Below are 19249 nucleotides of genomic sequence, written 5' to 3' on the forward strand. Positions count from 1 at the left end.
AATATTAATAGAATCATATCGAAATACACAAGAAAATGGAGAGAGAGAGAGAGAGAGAGAGAGAGAGAGAGAGAGAGAGAGAGAGAGAGAGAGAGAGAGAGAGAGATGAATATCGATGGGAAGAGAAATAAAAAAAGGCAAGACAAGGAGAGAGAGACTAAAAGAGAAAGTATACATACCATATTCTGCTAGACGGATACAGAGACAGACAGACAGACAGTATGTAACATCACACTACTTAGAGTTATTTGACGAGGCCAATAAATCACCACCACTTGTAATTATTTCCTTTATTTACATAATTTAATACAGAAACACATTTAGATCAGCATGAGCATTACATTTCGTTATATACAAATAATTTACAAACTTTTTTTTCTTTTTAACTTTGTACAAAATGTACATCAACAAGGTTTGTTTTATTATTATTATATCACGTACACCTACACACAAACACCGCTGAGTCGATCACAAACACATTTACATTTGATCGGTCGCGGATCTTAACTAAGTTGTGATCAGGAAGAAACTTCTTGTAGGGAGAGAAAAGTCTTGAGAAATTTCCCCTAAGGTGGATGAAATGTTTTTATTAGGTGAAGGGGGAGGGGGGGGGGAGAGGTCACCTGGTACTCAGGTGTTATAGCTGGGAACAACAGGTAATATAATCTGGAAACTAATTGGACGCAAGATCACAGTAATATCAACTAATTTGGAACAGGTAAAATGAGATATAAACCGCAGTAATTAACCTGATTGGCCAGGTAAGATGATTTGACATTTACCTGTTGAAAGAACCAGGTACAGTACAGTAAATACAGTTGACCCACCTGAGGGAACAGTTCTAAAACACTCTCCCTTGTAATCACTCGGTGCATCATTATTATTATTATTATTATTATTATTATCATTATTATTATTATCATTATTATTATTATTATTATTATTATTATTATAGACGGTTAACAATCATATGGTAAAGATATAATGCCACACAATCACAATATAGCTTTAATAAAAACTGTCTCAACTTGACGAGTTAATGTAAAATATGTAATTCCAGGCGTCTGCGGGGAGAGTGATGGCGCCACTGTACACCCACACAACTCAAGGGAGGGGCAATTAAGCCATTTGATTAACTATCATTAGGATAAAAGGAGAGTTTGGTGTGGGATGAGTAATTAGCACTAGAGTAACAACAATTAATGGAGGACTGTAGAGGTGTGTTGTAATAACTTGCTTCTTACAACATGTCAGTCAGTCGGTTGTTACTCGGTTGTGAAGGTATCCGGAGAGAATAGTATAGGTTAGCAAGAGGGAAATATCCGTGCGTAGAAATCAACACTAATTCACATCTGGCGGAACAGGTGTGAGAGAGTTAGTGTTTGTTTTGTTCCTCAGTCATGGTGAACATCGAGGTGGGTCCAGTGTTCAAGACGTCAGGAGCGGATGTATGTGAATAACTTAGAAGACTCTGGTCGTGACTTCGAAAACGCTGGGCTTGACTTCAAGACGTGGAGCAGAGGAAGCCAAAAACTTCATATGTAGACGCCTAAGTAAGTCAATACTAGACGTCAACACAAGTCAGTCTGTATTGAGTGAAAGCAAAGTCGTCTACTCGGTCAAGTCTGGAAGTAAACATTGGGAAGCACAGACCAGCCCAGACTTTCAACGTCAAGATCCGTCAAGTCTAGATGGAGGCGTTGAAGTGAAGACCATTATCTCCAGGCGTTGAAGTGAGGACCATTATCTCCAGGCGTTGAAGTGAGGACCATTATCTCCAGGCGTTGAAGTGAAGACCATTATCTCCAGGCGTTGAAGTGAGGACCATTATCTCCAGGCGTTGAAGTGAGGACCATTATCTCCAGGCGTTGAAGTGAGGACGCATCATCTCCAGGCATTGAAGTAAGGTACCATCATCTCCAGGCGTTGAAGTGAGGACGCATCATCTCCAGGCGTCGAGGAGCAGCAGGAGGTAGTGGTATATGGCAGACTATGGCGACGTGAGCGAGCAGGGGGGAAAGACCTGCACTGGGTAACTTCAAGAACAGGTCGGGGAGACAACAGGGGTGCTACCATAAGGATCCTGCTCGGGGCCGGTGGGCGTGGGAGTGGGTTTGTTCCTCTCCGCCCACGGTTTGATGTTCTCGAGGGCGCAGAGGGAGGCGTTAGAGTTGTAGAGGGGCGTGGTGGGTGGGTCGGTGAGGAGGCCCTTCGACAGTGCCTCCGCCTGTAGTGACATCATGAGGCGGTTGGTGGCCTGTCTCTCAGCCTCACGCTCCTCCGCCGCTTGTCTTCTGTAGGAGGCACAGACAGGGACGTTAGTGAGAGATAATGAGGTACTGGTGTTGGTGAGAGAGAGAGATTACAGGTGTTAGTGAGAGAGAAAATTTAATTACAGGTGTTTGCGAGAGAGAGAGTTAAATTACAGGTGTTGGCGAAGAACAGGTGTTGGCGTAGTACAAGTATTCAGACATCGAGTGAACAGGTGTAAAGTGGTGGTTTAAACTAAATTTTTGACACAGGTGTTATAGGTCGCGAGGTAAGCCCCATTTATTAACTATTTTTGTTAAACTGTAAAGAAGAAAAGTTGTTTTTGTAATAAATATCCAGAAACCTAACCTAACCTAACCTAACCTAACATAACATAATAAACTTACTAGCAAATCAGTTATGTCAATTATTATACCATGTCAGATTAGGTTAATTTAGAAAGTTAATTTTCAGGAAACAGACTTCAGTGAATATTGATAATTATAACAACTTTTCTTTAACAAAAGTTTGATGGAAAAATAATAAAGTTTATTTAGTAAAGGCAGTTCAGTATTACCCCATAGTTATACAGTGTTAAATTATACACACTAAGATTATACGCGAGATTATAGTGTATTATTGAAGCGAATCAATAAGTATACTTGAAGAATTATACATTTTCATGATTTATAAAGAAACACATACACACACACACACACACACACACACACACACACACACACACACACACACACACACACACACACACACACACACACACACACACACACACACACACACACACACACACACACACACACACACACACACACACACATACACACACACACACACACACACACACACACACACACACACACACACACACACACACACACACACACACACACACACACACACACACACACACACACACAAAAGACAACTTGAAAAAAAACAAGCCACAAATTGCAGAAAAAACAAACACGAGAACAAGAAAACTTACAAAGAAATTATAAAAAAAACACGACTAATGGTAGATAAAAATTAAGCGAAAGAAGGAATTGGAAAAACAAAGACAATTATAAGAGATAAGAACACGAAATTTGAAACAAAAAAACAAAGAAAGCAAGGTAGAAATTACAAAAAATAACAAAGAAGAGAACAAACAACAACTAAACAAACAAACAAAAAATCAAGGATCAAACTATAAAAAAACAAGAAAAGAAGAAACAAACAACAACAACAAACACAAAACAAGGGAGATATCACAAACACAAACAAGACATTTTAAAAAAAAGTGAAAATAACAAAACAATTAACATAAACCAGAACGAAAAGAAAAAACAAACAAAAAAAACAAGAGATTTAATTAACAAGAAACAACATTTAAAAAAACTGACCTCCATTTGGTTCTCCTGTTCTGAAACCACGTCTTGACCTGAGCATCTGTCATGTTGAGTTGTTTGGCCAGTTGGGCTCTCTCGCTCGACGCCAGGTACTTCTGTTTGTTGAAGCGCTTCTCTAGCTCGTTCACCTGTGGGGGCAAGAGAGCCAGAGGAACGTGAGGGAACGGTGAAATGTTTCCAGTGAGAGTTGAGGTGTGAGAAAAGCGACGAGGAGGAGGAGGAAGAGTTGTCACATAAGGGAAGTGGTGGGTTGTGGTGGTGGTGGTGGTGGTGAGTGGTGGTGATAGTTGTGGTGGTGGTGGTAAGTGGTGGTGGTGAGTGTAGTAGGAATGTGTTAAGTGGTGGTAGAAGGCATAGCGGTGGTAGTGAGGGGCGTAATAGGAATTCGTTAAGTGGCACTATGGTAAGGTATGGTGATGGTGGTGGGTAATGGCTGGTAGGTGAAAGATATACTAGAGAAGAAAGATGAGGCAAACGTGTGACAGAACGCAAGGAAGGAGGGAGGAGAGGGAAAGGAGGGAAGGGGGGCGGATGGATGATAGGCTGTGTTGCACGTGGACAAGAGAGGTAAGGGGAGGTGAAACGTGTCAGAGAAGAGGGAGTAAGACACCACGGAATGTATGAACAAGAGTGACAAGGGACCCCACAAGACCACCCTGTAGAAGAACCCGTCTCCAGGGAGTGAGGAGGGTGTGACTGCGACCATTACTATACTATACCTCAGGAGGGGACTGTCACGCATGAAAGGACCCGTGGAATATAGTATTACAAGGGCGTGGAAGGTTCAGAGGAGTGCCTGAAGAAGGAGGAGGAGGAGGAATGGGGATAGGGCTTGAGAGAGGGAGAACGATATCCAGAGGAAGGGGTTATGAAGTATTCAACACAACACACTGTATCGTCAAACCCTTGAATGGATCACAAGGAGGCGTCGTCGATCGCCTCATGGTATATAGGTGTTGAAGGGTGGTGAGCAATTTAAGGCAGACATGAAGAGCGTGTCAAACGTTCAAAGGGGCATAAGACATTGTAGGAGAGGGGTGTGAGACAATGCAAGCGAGAGTGGTGAGGTGGTGGGAACGTTGATGAATACTGCATGAGAGGTGACGACGGTGTGTGTGTGTGTCTGTGTGTGTGTGTGTGTGTGTGTGTGTGTCTGTGTGTGTGTGTGTGTGTGTGTGTGTTGAAGGTGTTCTGTACAGGTGAATATTACAATGACACCTAAAGGGCGTTACTCTTTCTCTCTCTCTTATAGTTATTTTATCCAAGAGTAATTACTTAAGAAAATAACTCAACTTTTATTACGTGATTTACCTCCTCTTAACTATGTGGTTTATTTAGGTTAAAGGGATGAGTCAACCCAATCACAAATACAAAGACTTATGCAGCACTTTTATTTATATTACACCTTAATGACCTTACCTGTGACTCCACAATAATATCGTAATTGGCAGTAAACCATAACAGTACCTTCTCTTTTAATTACATCTTCCAAAACATATAAATTACCACATAACTTTCGTAAACAAATAATAAAAAATAAATGTGTTTTGATTCCAATCTCGTGTATGACTCAGCCCAGTAGGCATATAATTATTTAAGTGAGTTCCTGTAGGTGTAGGTGAAGGAGGAGTGACTTAAGTAACTCACCTGTACTCTGGTGAAGGAGGTGCGGGGCTTCTTGCGTTTAGGAGGCGTCCGGCTCTGGTAGGGGTGACCCACACGACGTGATAGAGGGAAGGGTCCTGAGGGAGGAGAGAGAGAGAGACACACACTTAGCTGTTGGGCCTTAGCAACGTGGAGCGTCCCTAGCAACATGTAATCTCTTTAGCGACTTTTAGTGTAACCTTAGCAACATATGAGGCTTCCCTAGCAACGTGTAGCTTCCTTAGCAACATGTGGCGTCCCTAGCAACGTATAACGACTCAACAACATGTAAAAGAGTAGATAAATAAATACAAAGTAAACGAGAAAAAATAGAAAAGAGAATAATGTAACACCAGGAAAATTGCTTAATGAAATAAAGAATTAATAACAGCATCAATAATAATAATGCACACCAAATGTATAGATATAATGTTCTTTCACCTATCTTATTAATATGGCTTCACTCATACAAACATCACCTAGCACTAGTGTGATAAGCGGCACGTAGAAACAGAGAAAAAAAACTTAACACTGATATCTAGGACAGTCAATGAATAATAAGCTTTAAAAACACGTTATATATAAACGTTTAATACAATAGAAAATATAATCGGAATCACACAAGCGTTTCTACCACAACCCAAACAAAATGTCACAACACATCCCCCACACACAGTAGCTCACGGCGTCAAAAATATCGCCAGAAAGCTTCACCCATAACACTCACAACAAGGTCTAGGTTATCCACTGGGGAGTTACCATTTTGTTGCCACAGTTGCCACAGTCGCCACGTGCTCGCCAGACACAACAACGACTCGTGGCGGCTTACATGTGATATCAATAGTGTGAAATGTGGCACCGTCGGGTTTATTTGTTTACATTATGTATCGGGAAGTCAGACACGCGATAATTATTCATTTCAAAGATTTACAATTACTTGGAATTTATTAGAGTAGTTTAAAGACTTGCAGTATAGAGATCAGGTTCTAATCTGTTTGGTGATTTGAATAATATTCTTTCAATTATCCCATATCGGTTTAACTCGCCCAGGGTCCAGGACAAACAAGGTAATAAACAAAACAGACCATATTATTCAAGTACGTCTGGCGGTCTGTTATGGTGACGATACAGCGGACAGCAACCAACAATTTAAAATAACAAAATACTTTATTCATAGCTTTATAACCATCTTCAGTCATCTTTCAGAGGCTAAACTTAAACGAGTATATATTTATTTTATCCGAATACTGCAATTTGGCAAGTATTTAACATAGAGAATACGAAATAAACGGATAGAGGTGTTGTGTCAGGCGGTCGCTGGCAACACCACAAGGAGTGCAGACCCCATATTTTACTCGTCCACGTAATCAGTCCGCGCGGCGTTTCCCATAACTCTTTGCTATCTTTCTAAACTCAATACCTCATAATTCTACCATCTAGTTACAATTTATTTATATTCTCCAACGTTTATAAGACTTATTTACATATTCTAATCCATATTTAACTTAATTAATTGCAAAGGAATGAGTAAATAAACCAGGAGAATATTCAATGCTGGTAACTTCTCCCAGTAGAACCAAACCCAGTGACAAATGCTCTATTAGTGGTTTGATTTCCTGTGAATATAAGTGTCCCTGTGAGAGGCCATTTTATCGACTCGCCTGTTGTAATGTCGGCTAATGGAGTTTACTAACTTTACCGGTGTGTCTAGACTCCCACAACCCCACAGTCTTTGTTGTGGTTGTTGTTGAGGGTTGTTAAGGTCCATTCAATACTCCTTTGAAAACTACTACTGAAATATATTTACCTGTACGTATACACAGGCATACAACTTGACGCATACAATTACAGGTGATATTTGTGAATTTTAATATCAGAAACGAGTATAATATAGCTAATCCTTAATTAATACACATATATAAATAGTGTATATATTTATGATGAAGGTAATATAAGAAATAAGATAGATTTAATCTGAGTATAAATAGTAGTACGGGTGTTCCTATAATTGACACGCCATTATTTTATCTTAATGACGTATTATACAGGTAATTAAGCAATTCCGCAGTTAGAATAAAATGTTAATATATAAGTGTAGAGTAGATGAGAGTTATTTGTTGTGATAGTGTAAGCAAGAGGAGGTGCGTGTGTGTGTGTGTGCGTTTTTCACACACACACACACTTATGCACACACACACACACACACACACACACACACATAGACCAAAAGGAAGGTCGGCGACACAATCAATAGAAATATTTAATTCCGTAATTATTGACCTGGTGTGTGTGTGTGTGTGGTGACCCAGGTTCTGTCAACACACATCTTCCCTCCCTAGAATGATATTCCCTCCCTCCTTCCCTTCCCTCCCAGAATACTCTTCCTTCGATCCTCCTCCCTCTTTCCCTTCCCTTACCCCACCTTCCTTCATTCCTTCCTTTCTCCCTCCCCTCTCCTTTCCTTCCTATTTCCCTCCCACTCTCCCTCACTCCTTCCCTTCTCCCTGACACCCCTCTCCCTCCTTCCTAGCCAGCTTTCATCCCTCCTTCCCTCCCTCCGTCGAATCACCAGGGGCGGCAGTTGGGTCATTAGGAGGTAACAAGAGCCAAGGGACCTGGGCACTATAATGAGTGGTTGCCGCAGTAAACATATTCAAAAGAGAGACACTCACACCAGACCTCCCTATTTACGCCCTCAAGAATACATTACTGGGTGTAAAAACCTAAATTGCTACACCCGGGGCCCGCCAAGAAGCCTATATTGTGTAAGTGTGTTGGTTGGTTGGTTATTGGTTGGTGGTTGGTTGGTAGTGGTGGTGGTGGTTGTTGTTGGTTAGTAAGGGAGTAGGTTGGTGGTGGTAGTGGTTGTTGTTGGTTAGTAAGGGAGTAGGTTGGTGGTGGTGGTGGTGGTTGTGGTGGTAGTTGCTTGACAGGTGTAGGATAGTTGTAGTTGTTAAATGGAGTTGTGGTTAGTAGTCGTATTGGTTGTAGTGTGGCATTGATAGTGGTTATTGTTGGTGGGAGGGGGATAGTGATGGTGATAGTGATGGTGAAAGTGATGGTGTTGGGTGTGGGTATAGACTGACAGTAGTATAGTGCCAAATAAGGTCACACATCTTGGCATCAGGTACAGACGGTGCCAGAGTAAGGACGGCAGTCAACTAGGAGGATGAGTTGCCGGATCCAAATATACACTGTTTGTTATTATGTTTGAATTAGATGTGTGAGTGTTTGTGTATGCTTGTGTGTGTGTGTGTGTATACTGTATGTATTTGTGTTTGCGCTGTGTGTGTGTGTGTGTGTGAATACTATTAACAACAAGCACAAAACAAACACACAAACAGCACCACCCTTCAACACACCACAGACGGGCTTTAAAAAACAAACAAAAATATTAACAACAATGATTGAACACACACACACACACACACACACACACACACACCCACACACACACACCCACACACACACACCGTTAATATTGTTCACCCTAACACAAAAACTAATTCATTGCCAATAGTGTGATCCAAAACAATAAAATAACAACAAACAAAATAAAATTGTTCGAAAAAAAATGAAACGCGTCTATAAGGATTTAATTTGTGTTTTATAATTTCGTTCGTACGTTGTGTAGAGAGAGACTTAACGCGTCAATATTGCACGGGGGTTGAGCCGAGTTGCACAAAATGTTGCTCGAGTGTTGCAATTAATTTAGTTCAACAAGAGTGATTTTGAGTTATGTTTGTTTGTTTACATTTAACTGTATATATAAGTGAATATTATTATGTATTAACTCTCCTGGATATTATTATAATCTCTGTGACTGATCGTTGTTATAATTCTCAGGGTGCTTCTCTTGATATGATTTAAATACTAAAATTCAAAATAACATCTGACAGTAAAGTTATTCCTTATTGACAAATAATAATAATAATAATAATAATAATAATAATAATAATAATAATAATAATGATAATTATAATTATAATATAATTATAATAATTATAATAATAATAATAAAAATAATAATAATAATGACGATAATAATAATGATAATAATGATAATAATAATTATGATAATAATATGATAATAATAATAACAAAAAATTAAAATAATAATATAATAATAATATAATAATGATAATAGTCATTATAAAGATAATGATAATGATAATAATTAATATAATAATAATAATATAATAATAATATAATTATAATATACAATAATGATAATAATTTTTATAATGATAATGATAATGATTTTAATGATACTAATAATTATGATAATAATATAATAATATAATAATATTAATAATAATAATAATGATAATGGTAATAATGATAATAATAATTATGATAATACTACTACTACTACTACTAATAATAATAATAATAGTAATAATACATAATAATCATAAACATTAATAATTTTGAGGATATTAAATATAATAAAATTATATTAATAACACGATTGTATTTTTCTAAAGTTCCCGTAATAGTTAAGATAACATTCATAATAATAATTATTATAATACCATTACACTATTATTGTGGACATAATATTAGTAGTTTAATATTTAATTTATATCAATATTAATTTAATAGTTTTCATCACTGTTAATCTAATATTAATATCATTAAAATTATTATGATAACTAATGCATCTTTTTCTCTCATTAATTCCTAGGTACTCAAAAATTCCGCTTATGATCAAGATATAAAGCATTAACCCAACCAACCCATTGAAACTAAATTCTCATTCCAATAAATTTCCATTATTTTCTCCTTTCAATCATTCAACTAATTCCCATTCACTCTAATTATCATTTATTTATCTTAAAGTAACACCAATATCAATCATCACAATAATCATTCATAATTCTGTAAATTCTCATCATGGTTCAGTTATCCAAACCCATCACGACTCATTCCCGGTGACTCATTCCTATTCCGGAATTCCCGAGGGTGACACTGGCGGGGTGGCGGAGCGAGGAGGGTTCGGGGAGCGTGTGAGTGAACCCCGAAACATGGTTCATTGATACTTCCTTCATATTGTTTCGAACCCCTCTAGGATTCATGGACAGGATTCGAGTTTCGTTCAATAAGGTGATGGAATATATTTCGATATATTTCATTGTGGTTTATGACATGTATTCAAAGATTCATTTATTTCGATATATGATACATTTTGAAATATTTATTCAGTGAGAGTTTGAAGAATTAAAAACAAAATTCATTCACTGAGGTTTTGAGACATTTTGGGAAGGTTTATTCGAAGCAGTTATTAGAAACTTCGAAGGAATAATTAATTTCTGTATTTTTTGTTGACAATTATCTTTACATATTAACTACATGTAAATATCACATAAATACTAGCATTAGAAAAGTTTTTTTAAGGAATATTAAATGAAAATAGAGATAAATTATCCTTTAAAATCATTTAATTCTCTATATATAAAAGTTGTTTATATCATTAATGAGTCGGTATTTTAATTCAGGTTAAATGTCCCCCAATTTTAATAGAATGGTTAGGTTAGGTTAGGTTGGGTTAGGTTGGGTTGGGTTAGGTTAGGTTAGGTTGGGTTGGGTTAGGTTAGGTTGGGGCCTATTAGGACCGGGGCCCATTTGACCCATACCCGTTCTCTTGACCAATGAGAAAGCTTACCTATGTAAACAAAGCATACACTAACAACCACAGCAGGGTAGTTTGCATTCACCCGCACCTCTGATTGGTCAAGCGACAGGTTAGTAGCGGCGGTAACAGTATATATATTGAGCTCAAAGGCTGACATCCCAGCAGTTAATCCTCACATTTCCTCAGTGAGAGAAAGTTACCTACATCCTGGACTTGGTATAGCGAGAGACTCTACCTCACTCCTACCTGACTTAAGGTATTGTAAACTATAATAATATTTTTTAAAGTGATTTATTTGTGATGTGAAAATCGTGAAGTGACTTAGTAATTCATGATGTTATTGCGACGTTAAATAAGGTGATTTGTGAGTTATTTATTAATACTGAAGGTAAGTGATTGAATCTACTATCATCAGGGAGTAGCGGTGGGGTATAGTGGGAGTGTTTGGTGGAGGAGTTGGAGTGATACCTGGAGGTTTTGAAACAGGTGAGGCTCAGAGGAGTCTTAGGATCATCATGAGACTCCTCGGGAAACGTTTACCGAGGAGCCTTGTGTGCGTATGTGTGTCTGTGTCCTGTCGGGAATCTTCGTTATATTCATTCACCTGTTCCTCCCTCGGGTAAATTTAGATCTTCAGAGGAAATCCAGAATCGATCGTAACTCACAATTCAGAAAAAATTCCCATCTATAAAAAAAAAAGATTAATTCAGTTAACTATTCCTGAAGTAAAGTCATTCCCGATGATTCATTCCTAGTCTGGTATTCCCAAGGGTGGTACTGTGTCGACGTTGGTGGGGAGAGAGAGAGGGAGAGAGAGAGGGTGAAGTGGTATAGTGAGGACTCGAGCAAGATTCATTCGGATCGTTCATGGTGTTTCGAACCTTAGTGATCGATACTCGACCTCTTATTCCAACACTATATTAATCTTATATAGATCTTAAGGGCCTCGTATACCCACCGTGTTATAGCGAGTTGTACCGAGTTATGCCGATATATATATGTCCAAGTTATACCGAGTTATACCGAGTTGTACCCAAGGTTTATTTTGGTTTATGTAGAGGAGAATCATTGGTTTATATTGTTGTGTTCCCTGATCATAGCGGCCAAGGATCTCAAAATAACAAGAAGAGGTAATACAACATTAATAAAATATAAAACTTAGAATAAATATAAAAGCTAAACTATTTACAATGTGTCTTCCCTCCCCCAAAAGAATTTTTTCTAATGGTGATATTGTCTTCTATAGTATATTTTTATTTTTTATTTAGATAATTAAAATAGATTCAGTGATTAGCGTCTTGAATATGTTTTCTGTTTGGTGTGTCGCATTTCGTTCCCTTATATTCTCTCTCTCTCTCTCTCTCTCTCTCTCTCTCTCTCTCTCTCTCTCTCTCTCTCCCATGCATCACAGGTGAAATTATTCTAATGAGCCAGCCAAGGAAGACAGACACTTAAACTCATTACCTGTGGCCAGTAACGACTTAATTGTCCACAGGTACTAATGAGCTCCGGTAAGCGTAAATGTTTAGTCGTAATATCATTCAGGTATCGGTAATAATTGGAGTAATGAGCGAAAATACGCGCGTAAGATATTATTTCCCCCGTATTCAGGACGTGTTTGGTGGATCATATATATTATTGAGTAACCTTGTAATAGTTGTGATAATTTGAAAGTTATGTTGATGATAATGACATGATGGTCGTATGAGCGGTCGTAAAAGGTGTGTTATTTCCGCAGGTATAAGGTTAAGTCTTAAGTCTTATCACCTCGTAATAATCAGACTTGAGGCGGTAAATGTTTGTAAATTATTACTCTTGAGAAGATAATATTAGGTTAGATATACTTATAAATAATTATCTTTTATTACAGGTGAGGCGGTGATATGTTATATGCAGGTAATGATTACATTTAATTAAGGGGTTACCTGGTTATATATTAAGGTAATCATTTTATGTTAAGAAGATAATGTTAAATTGCCCTCGAGTAACACGAATATATTTTTATAACTGATTTTTATCTTTAATCATATCAGATGAAGGTAAGATAATAATTACATTTACACAGGTAATACGAATATACTTGTAATTACATAGCTAGTGAGGTAGTAATTACATTTATACAAGTAATACGAAGTTAATATTTCTATAATTACATAGACACCAATGTAATAATTATATTTTCACAGGTAATACAAAGATAAATATGATTATAATTACAGAGACCAATGTAGTAATTACACTACTACAGGTAAACGAGGTAAAATACTCCAATGTAATAATTACACTTACACAGGTAACATGAGGATAGTGTACAAATTATATTAACAAGGTGTAAAATTCCTTCTCGTCTCGTAGCGTTCTGATTGGCTCGTGACCTGATGGTAAACAAACCCGGCACGTCTCGTTAGCGACCTGGGGCTGATTGTCTCCTGATGGGGGGGTGGAGGGGTGTTAATTGGCTGATTGTATGTGCTAATGGGTGTTAATAGGGTGACTGTGTGCTAATTAGTGGTGACGTGTGATAGGACTGGAGGCTGGGGTGGTGAAGGGGGCAAGATGATGAATATGATTCGGGAATTCCTATAGGTCTTTCTCTCACTCGATACCCCTATTTCTTTCCTTCCTTACCCTCCTTACCTTCTCTCCCTTACTCTCTCCCTTATACCCTATGCCTTTCATTCTTTCCCTCCCTCCATTCCTTTCCCTTACTCTCTCTCCTTTCCCCTCCCTCCCATCTCTTTCCCACCCTCTGGAATGTTTACACCTCACCGGAAAGGTCGCCTGGAAGCGCTCCCCTCCCTGCTCTGGAAAGGTTACAGCCAGGATATCTTGGGAAAAATTCTTCAAGATGGTCTGTTGGTCACTCAGAAAATTTCCCCCAAGGCGTTGTGTCTAAATTATTTCCCAGAGATTATATATATACCAAGTAGTGAGTGTCCATCGTTGGCGTACCGCAAGAATGTCTCTGGTACCTATTAAGATTATATACGGCTGTGTAGCTCTTTTCTATAACAAACTAGTAATATTTTCATTTACAACCATTACACCACATCAACTAAAATCTTAACGTAATTTATCGTTTTAAAAATCTCACTGATATTTTTTTTACAGAGGTATAATAAAAATATGTTAAATGTTCTTGGAGCCAAAAAAACAATACTTCAACTATTTTTTTCTGGGTCAAAAAATCAGACGGAAAAAGTAAGTACGGTAATAGTGGAGAAATAAAATCATTAAAGACAAGATTAAGATAATAAAAGAAATCAACATGACCCCATCTGGCGGCCTACCACCACACCAGCCGCTGGAAAACCAATAAAAACCAGACCAATTACCAGGCGGCCGTACAGGAAGCGACCAGAGGGTAGGAGGAGGTGGCGGAGTGGTCGGTGTAGGCCTCTACCATCACAAACCTTCCCCCTCCCCTCCCCCGGGGGACTCGAGGTGGGGTGTTGAGCTGGAGATAAAACTGAAATTACTTGATCAGATAATTGACTCGGAGTGAACAATAAAAATCAGGGACGGTAGAGAGATCCGCCGAAATCCGTGGGTAGAGAGTTAGCTTCCAGGTGGCTTTATTGACTGACTGTAAGGAAGACGGTGTTGTTTAAGTACCACGTCACCATCAATACGTCTATAACTTTTAATAACGAAGAAATAACACAACGTACTGATACTGTTAACTGTATATATAATTTTTGGTTCCTTACAAGGTCGATTATTGTTAACGAAAACATTATTATTTGTAAAGGCAGTAATTTATGATTGTATATTAAGTTATAATTACATCAGTTACTTCACACAAAGATGCTGTTGTGTGATCGGTTTGTTTTAGCGTCTTACTGTTTTTTCTGTTGTATTAGATGACAGATTAACTCCTACAATATCCATTGGTCATAATACCTGCAGCACAATACTGTATAAACTATTAATAATATTTTGTTCTTTAGTGACAATATTCTTGTGTTATTGTGACAACTTCCATAAAACACATCCGTTATTATTTTGCTTCAGTTTTCTCATAGTTAGATATAAAAATATTAATTGACTCACTCGTTTAATTATTTTCTCACATCTTTACAGTAATTGTCCGTATAAATAAAATTAATTCTTCCAGATATTTATTTAAAATTTACAAAATACAATATGGCGATAATAGTTTGTTTATTATTTTTGTTTTGTCTATTTTTAATTTATTGGATTTTATTTTGGAAAAGGAATTTTTTATAGGTCTTGTAGTTTGTTCCTATATATATATTTTTTTTTTTCGGAGGAGGTGCAAAATAAAAGGAAATATTCGTATACTTTTGCAGATGTAAAAATAAAACTATCTTTCTAAGTTCACAATTTAACATAACAAAATGGTGAAGGTTAGGTTAGGTTAAGTAAGCTGTTGTTTTGGGTCAGCCTAGGCCAGGAGGAACACTGCCCCGCCACCACCGACAAATTAAACCATCGGTCGTGTAGACACACCTTGTTGACACGCCGCCGCCACCTGCCAAAGATTAATGTGTACAGGTAAATCTCCCTAGTCGACACCGGCCAGGGTAAAAAGGTTTGTGTTCGGCCACGGGAATTATTCATGGCTCTCTTTACCAGTCAGCTGTCACCGGCTGTCTATGGCCCCCGGCACTCTATGACGGCCTTCAATCGGCGATTCGCATTCGATCACATAAATGTGTTATGAGCGGGAGGCGGTGGGTGAGAGGTTGAGCGTGAGGGCTGCCACTCTCCTCCCGGACCACCGCTCTATAAGACGCCTTACATTATACAATAAGGACACAGTAGGCTCACTAGCACGGGGCCCCACTACCTGTATTTCAAGATTATCACTTGCACCCTAACCTGACTTAAACCAACTCTTGTAATTACACAATACAAACAAGAAATATTGAGCACTGTGTCTCCGCGAGCTGTGCTCAGTCCCTGCAGCATAACACAGCAGCTCCGCCACAGCACTAATGAACAATAACAAAGTTGGTCTCCAAAGTGAACATTAAACTTATACCACGGTCGAGGAACCTCAAGTGTTGGCGACTCACTTTCACTCAAGACTCATAAACGAGTTTAATTGAGAATAATTTATAGATCCCAAGAATGGTTGTAGTATTTTTGTGGAGGACGTGTTGAGGTCTGCCACGTTGTTATGGTAGTAGTTGACCTTTACCTGGTGTCTGGTGCCTCACACTCTATACAGTACTTGTCTCTACGTAATTACTGAACGACCCCGCGGCCCAGGTCGTCACTCCTTGTTAGCTACACCAGTCTTTAACGACCCACCCGAGGCGATGACCGTCACCGTCTCTGATAGTCGGTAAATTACTTTAATAATCAGAGGTGTTGGTATGTAATTTTGGTACGTTCTTTTACGATCAGTAGTTGAGTAGTATTGGAGGGTGAGAGGTGTGGGGAGGAGAGGGTGAGAGGTGTGGGGAGGAGAGGGTGACATGTGTGAGGGAGAGAGAGTTAAGAGGGGGAGGGGCAACCCCTGGGGAGTTCGTGTACCCCTCTCGTCTCCCCCACCCCTCACCCCCACCTCTCCTCCTTTTCCTTTCATAGTGGTGATCGGAGCTAGTCACTACCCCAATTTGTACCTGGTGATGACACTGTGGCGCCTGGTTATTTGCACCACTACACAAACTGTTAGTGCACCACTACACAAACTGTTAGTGCACCATTACACTACTGTCTGCTACACTAACACCACAACACTTGTGTTGCCATTAAACGTATGACTCACCACATGACAGTGACGTCACTGCCAGATCAAAATAAAGATAATTGTATAGTATATATCAGGTGCCTCAAAGAGAGCTCAGGTTCTCAACTGGCTCAGCCATGTTAATAGTGTTATTATTGTCCACCCTGTATCTGTGTTTTTCTGGCTAAATAAACTGTTTCAATTCAATGGTGAGGGAGAGGTGGTGAGGGTGATAGGGAGGTAGATGTGACAGAGTGAGGGAGAAGTAGTGGTGACAGGGAGAGACGGTGGTGGTACCTTACCTGTGAGTCTGTCCAGGGTAGGGTAGTGGGGCGCCAGGGCGGTGGGACGATCAAACGGCGACACGGGCAGGCCAGGCATCCAAGGGTGGCCGCCCGCGAGCCCGACCAGCCCTGGGTACCCCATGCCCATAGGTCTGTGGGCTGGAACTCTTAACACCGTGGGCGCTCCCCCTGCCAGCGGGCCGTAGTGGGGCGGGAGGCCGGCCAGGGCGGCGTACCCACCGTGGTAGTCGTCCACCACTTCTTCGTAACTCTCCTCGTCGTCGTGGTCGTCGTCATGGTCATCCTCGTCATCAGTCTCAACTCGTCTGTCCTCCTCGTCACTGGTACGATCTTTGTCCCCGAGGAGCGCCGAGATACTGAAGGAAAGCCTGGCGGCGTTAGCGGCAGGTTTGGGCATCGGGGCAGCGCGGGGATCGGAGAGGCGGAGGGCGGTGGGGCAGAGCGGCGGGTCGGGGGAGCCGGGCCGACTGTCACCGTCCACGTTGATCTCCTCCTCCTGCTCCAGCTCCACTGCTGTCATGGCGCCAAGTGATTGAGGTGTGTCCGTGGTGGTGGGGATGGCGGCCACAGGCGTGCTGGTGCTACACTCTTATGTTCACAGGACCGGGGACACACACGCCCTCGCCGACCACACACTAAGAGGTGAATGGCTCGACTCGACGTAACCCAGCCCAGGCCAGCCCACCCGCTGGCTCCGCCCTGAGATCCAGAGGGGCGGAACGAGGGCGGGGCTCATGGCTGATTGGTCAGCCATTCGCTCCACCCATTCCTAGCGCCACGTGATTGGCCAATGTTAAGTGATGGCTACGAAGTAAAGCCTACAAGATAGGAATCGGTAAAGAGGAGGCGGCCAGCTAAGTTAGGTGAGATTTTCTGCTAAATGAACTCCCATCCCTTTATCGATAGACGAGCGCACAGACCATAAAATCTGTTTTAAGTTAATTACACAGGATTTTCTGCGGCAAATCACAAGGAATGCTTTGTTAGGTGATGGGTAAACGGCCGAGGATCTTTGTTTGTCTACGGAGCAGCCGAGCCCAGTGTAACACTATCTTAGGCGGGCTAATGCGCTTAAACACTTACCTGGTATTATAGGTCCTTTGTCAGTACTGGTGATCTTAAGCTTTGTTTGTCTCTATACAATTGGCTGATCCAAAGACTCGATACAAGGTAATGTTTTTGTTTCTCACCCTCGCTGTCCAGAAGAAAGATAATACCACCTACTTTGTTTAAATATTTTAACCATTTGAATATTTCAGAAATTCATTCAAATAAATCATAAAAAAAACCTTAAGGGAATAAATTACAGAAATCTAACGAGAAAAAAAATCTTCAATTAAAAAAATATTCACTAGTTTATTTTTACCAACTTAATTATATTTATTTTATTACACTATTACGAACATTTTATTTTTCGTTCCATAAATACCAAACAGAGACGAGACAAATATCAAAGTCTAATTTTCCTTCGAAGTAAAATAAAATTGAACCTTTTACAGCAAATGTCAAGAAATAGCGGAACCCGGACTCAGAGCGTGCAATTCTCTCTCCACCAGACCGGGGCCTCCTCCTCCTCCTCCTCCTCCACCTTAAGCCAATTGTGGTTCCTTTGACTCGTAATAGAGGTTCAATGGAGCATTATTTAGGCATTGTACTGACAACTGATCTTTTTGATGCAATTTATCTGTCCCGCGCCGTCCTCACAAAGTCCCGATGGAGGTTCATTGATGCGTGTTTGTTTCAGGGGTTCCACTGCCTTCTAGGAACCCCTGTATGTGTTTCTCTGTGGTTTCATGGGCTCCTCTTACCCCCCCGGGAACCCCACCAAGTGTTGTCTGGTATTTCAGCATTAAAATTTTCTCTTGACTTCATTAGCGGGGAAGATTTCAAAGGACGATAGCGTCTCCTTCAAGAGAATTTCATTTTCACATTCTAAGACAACAGTTTTATCTCAAGTACCATCAGCGCCTTCTTCAGGTCTTAGTGACGCATAAGGACCTATATACGCAAATGGTTCCTAAAATTTTTTAATCTTTCAAAAATTTAGATTCTAAGATTTCCATAATTTTGAAAAAGATCTAAGAGTTGCCAGGTTTTTTTTATTTCCCAAGAGCTTTTGATCTTGTGAACTTTTTGAAGAGTTTATATGACTAATTCAATCGACAAGAGTTCCAGAATTTCAAGGAGCTCCGGATCTTTAAGGAACTTTATCATTTTAAGGAGCTCTAAAAGTACTTGAAGTTTAAGAATTCAAAGGATTTTCAACCTGTTAGGAACTTCTCATACTTCAGGGAGTTTTAAAATC

At 39.7% G+C, this 19249-nt stretch overlaps 1 protein-coding gene across 1 annotated transcript; it reads right to left on the minus strand.

Moving 5' to 3' along the window:
- Positions 1-275: 275 nt before the first annotated feature.
- LOC121878873 (T-cell leukemia homeobox protein 2-like) lies at positions 276-17584 on the minus strand. The gene is made up of 4 exons (XM_042385295.1): positions 16942-17584; positions 5307-5401; positions 3654-3787; positions 276-2294 (listed from the first exon to the last, which is right to left on the minus strand). The coding sequence occupies exons 1-4, from the start codon at positions 17462-17464 to the stop codon at positions 2039-2041; spliced, it is 1008 nt and encodes a 335-aa protein (XP_042241229.1). The 5' UTR covers positions 17465-17584; the 3' UTR covers positions 276-2038.
- Positions 17585-19249: the final 1665 nt, after the last annotated feature.

Source organism: Homarus americanus, unplaced genomic scaffold (genome assembly GCF_018991925.1).
Source record: "Homarus americanus isolate GMGI-L3 unplaced genomic scaffold, GMGI_Hamer_2.0 scaffold19969, whole genome shotgun sequence".
NCBI lineage: Eukaryota > Metazoa > Arthropoda > Malacostraca > Decapoda > Nephropidae > Homarus > Homarus americanus.

Excerpts from the sequence above, each read along its gene's own strand:
- LOC121878873 (XM_042385295.1), bottom strand. The coding sequence starts at position 17,464 with ATGACAGCAGTGGAGCTGGAGCAGGAGGAGGAGATCAACGTGGACGGT. Across the intron at positions 3,788-5,306 it reads CCTCCTTCACCAGAGTACAG|GTGAACGAGCTAGAGAAGCG; the intron begins GTGAGTTACTTA and ends TTGCCCCCACAG. Across the intron at positions 2,295-3,653 it reads AACAGGAGAACCAAATGGAG|AAGACAAGCGGCGGAGGAGC; the intron begins GTCAGTTTTTTT and ends TGCCTCCTACAG.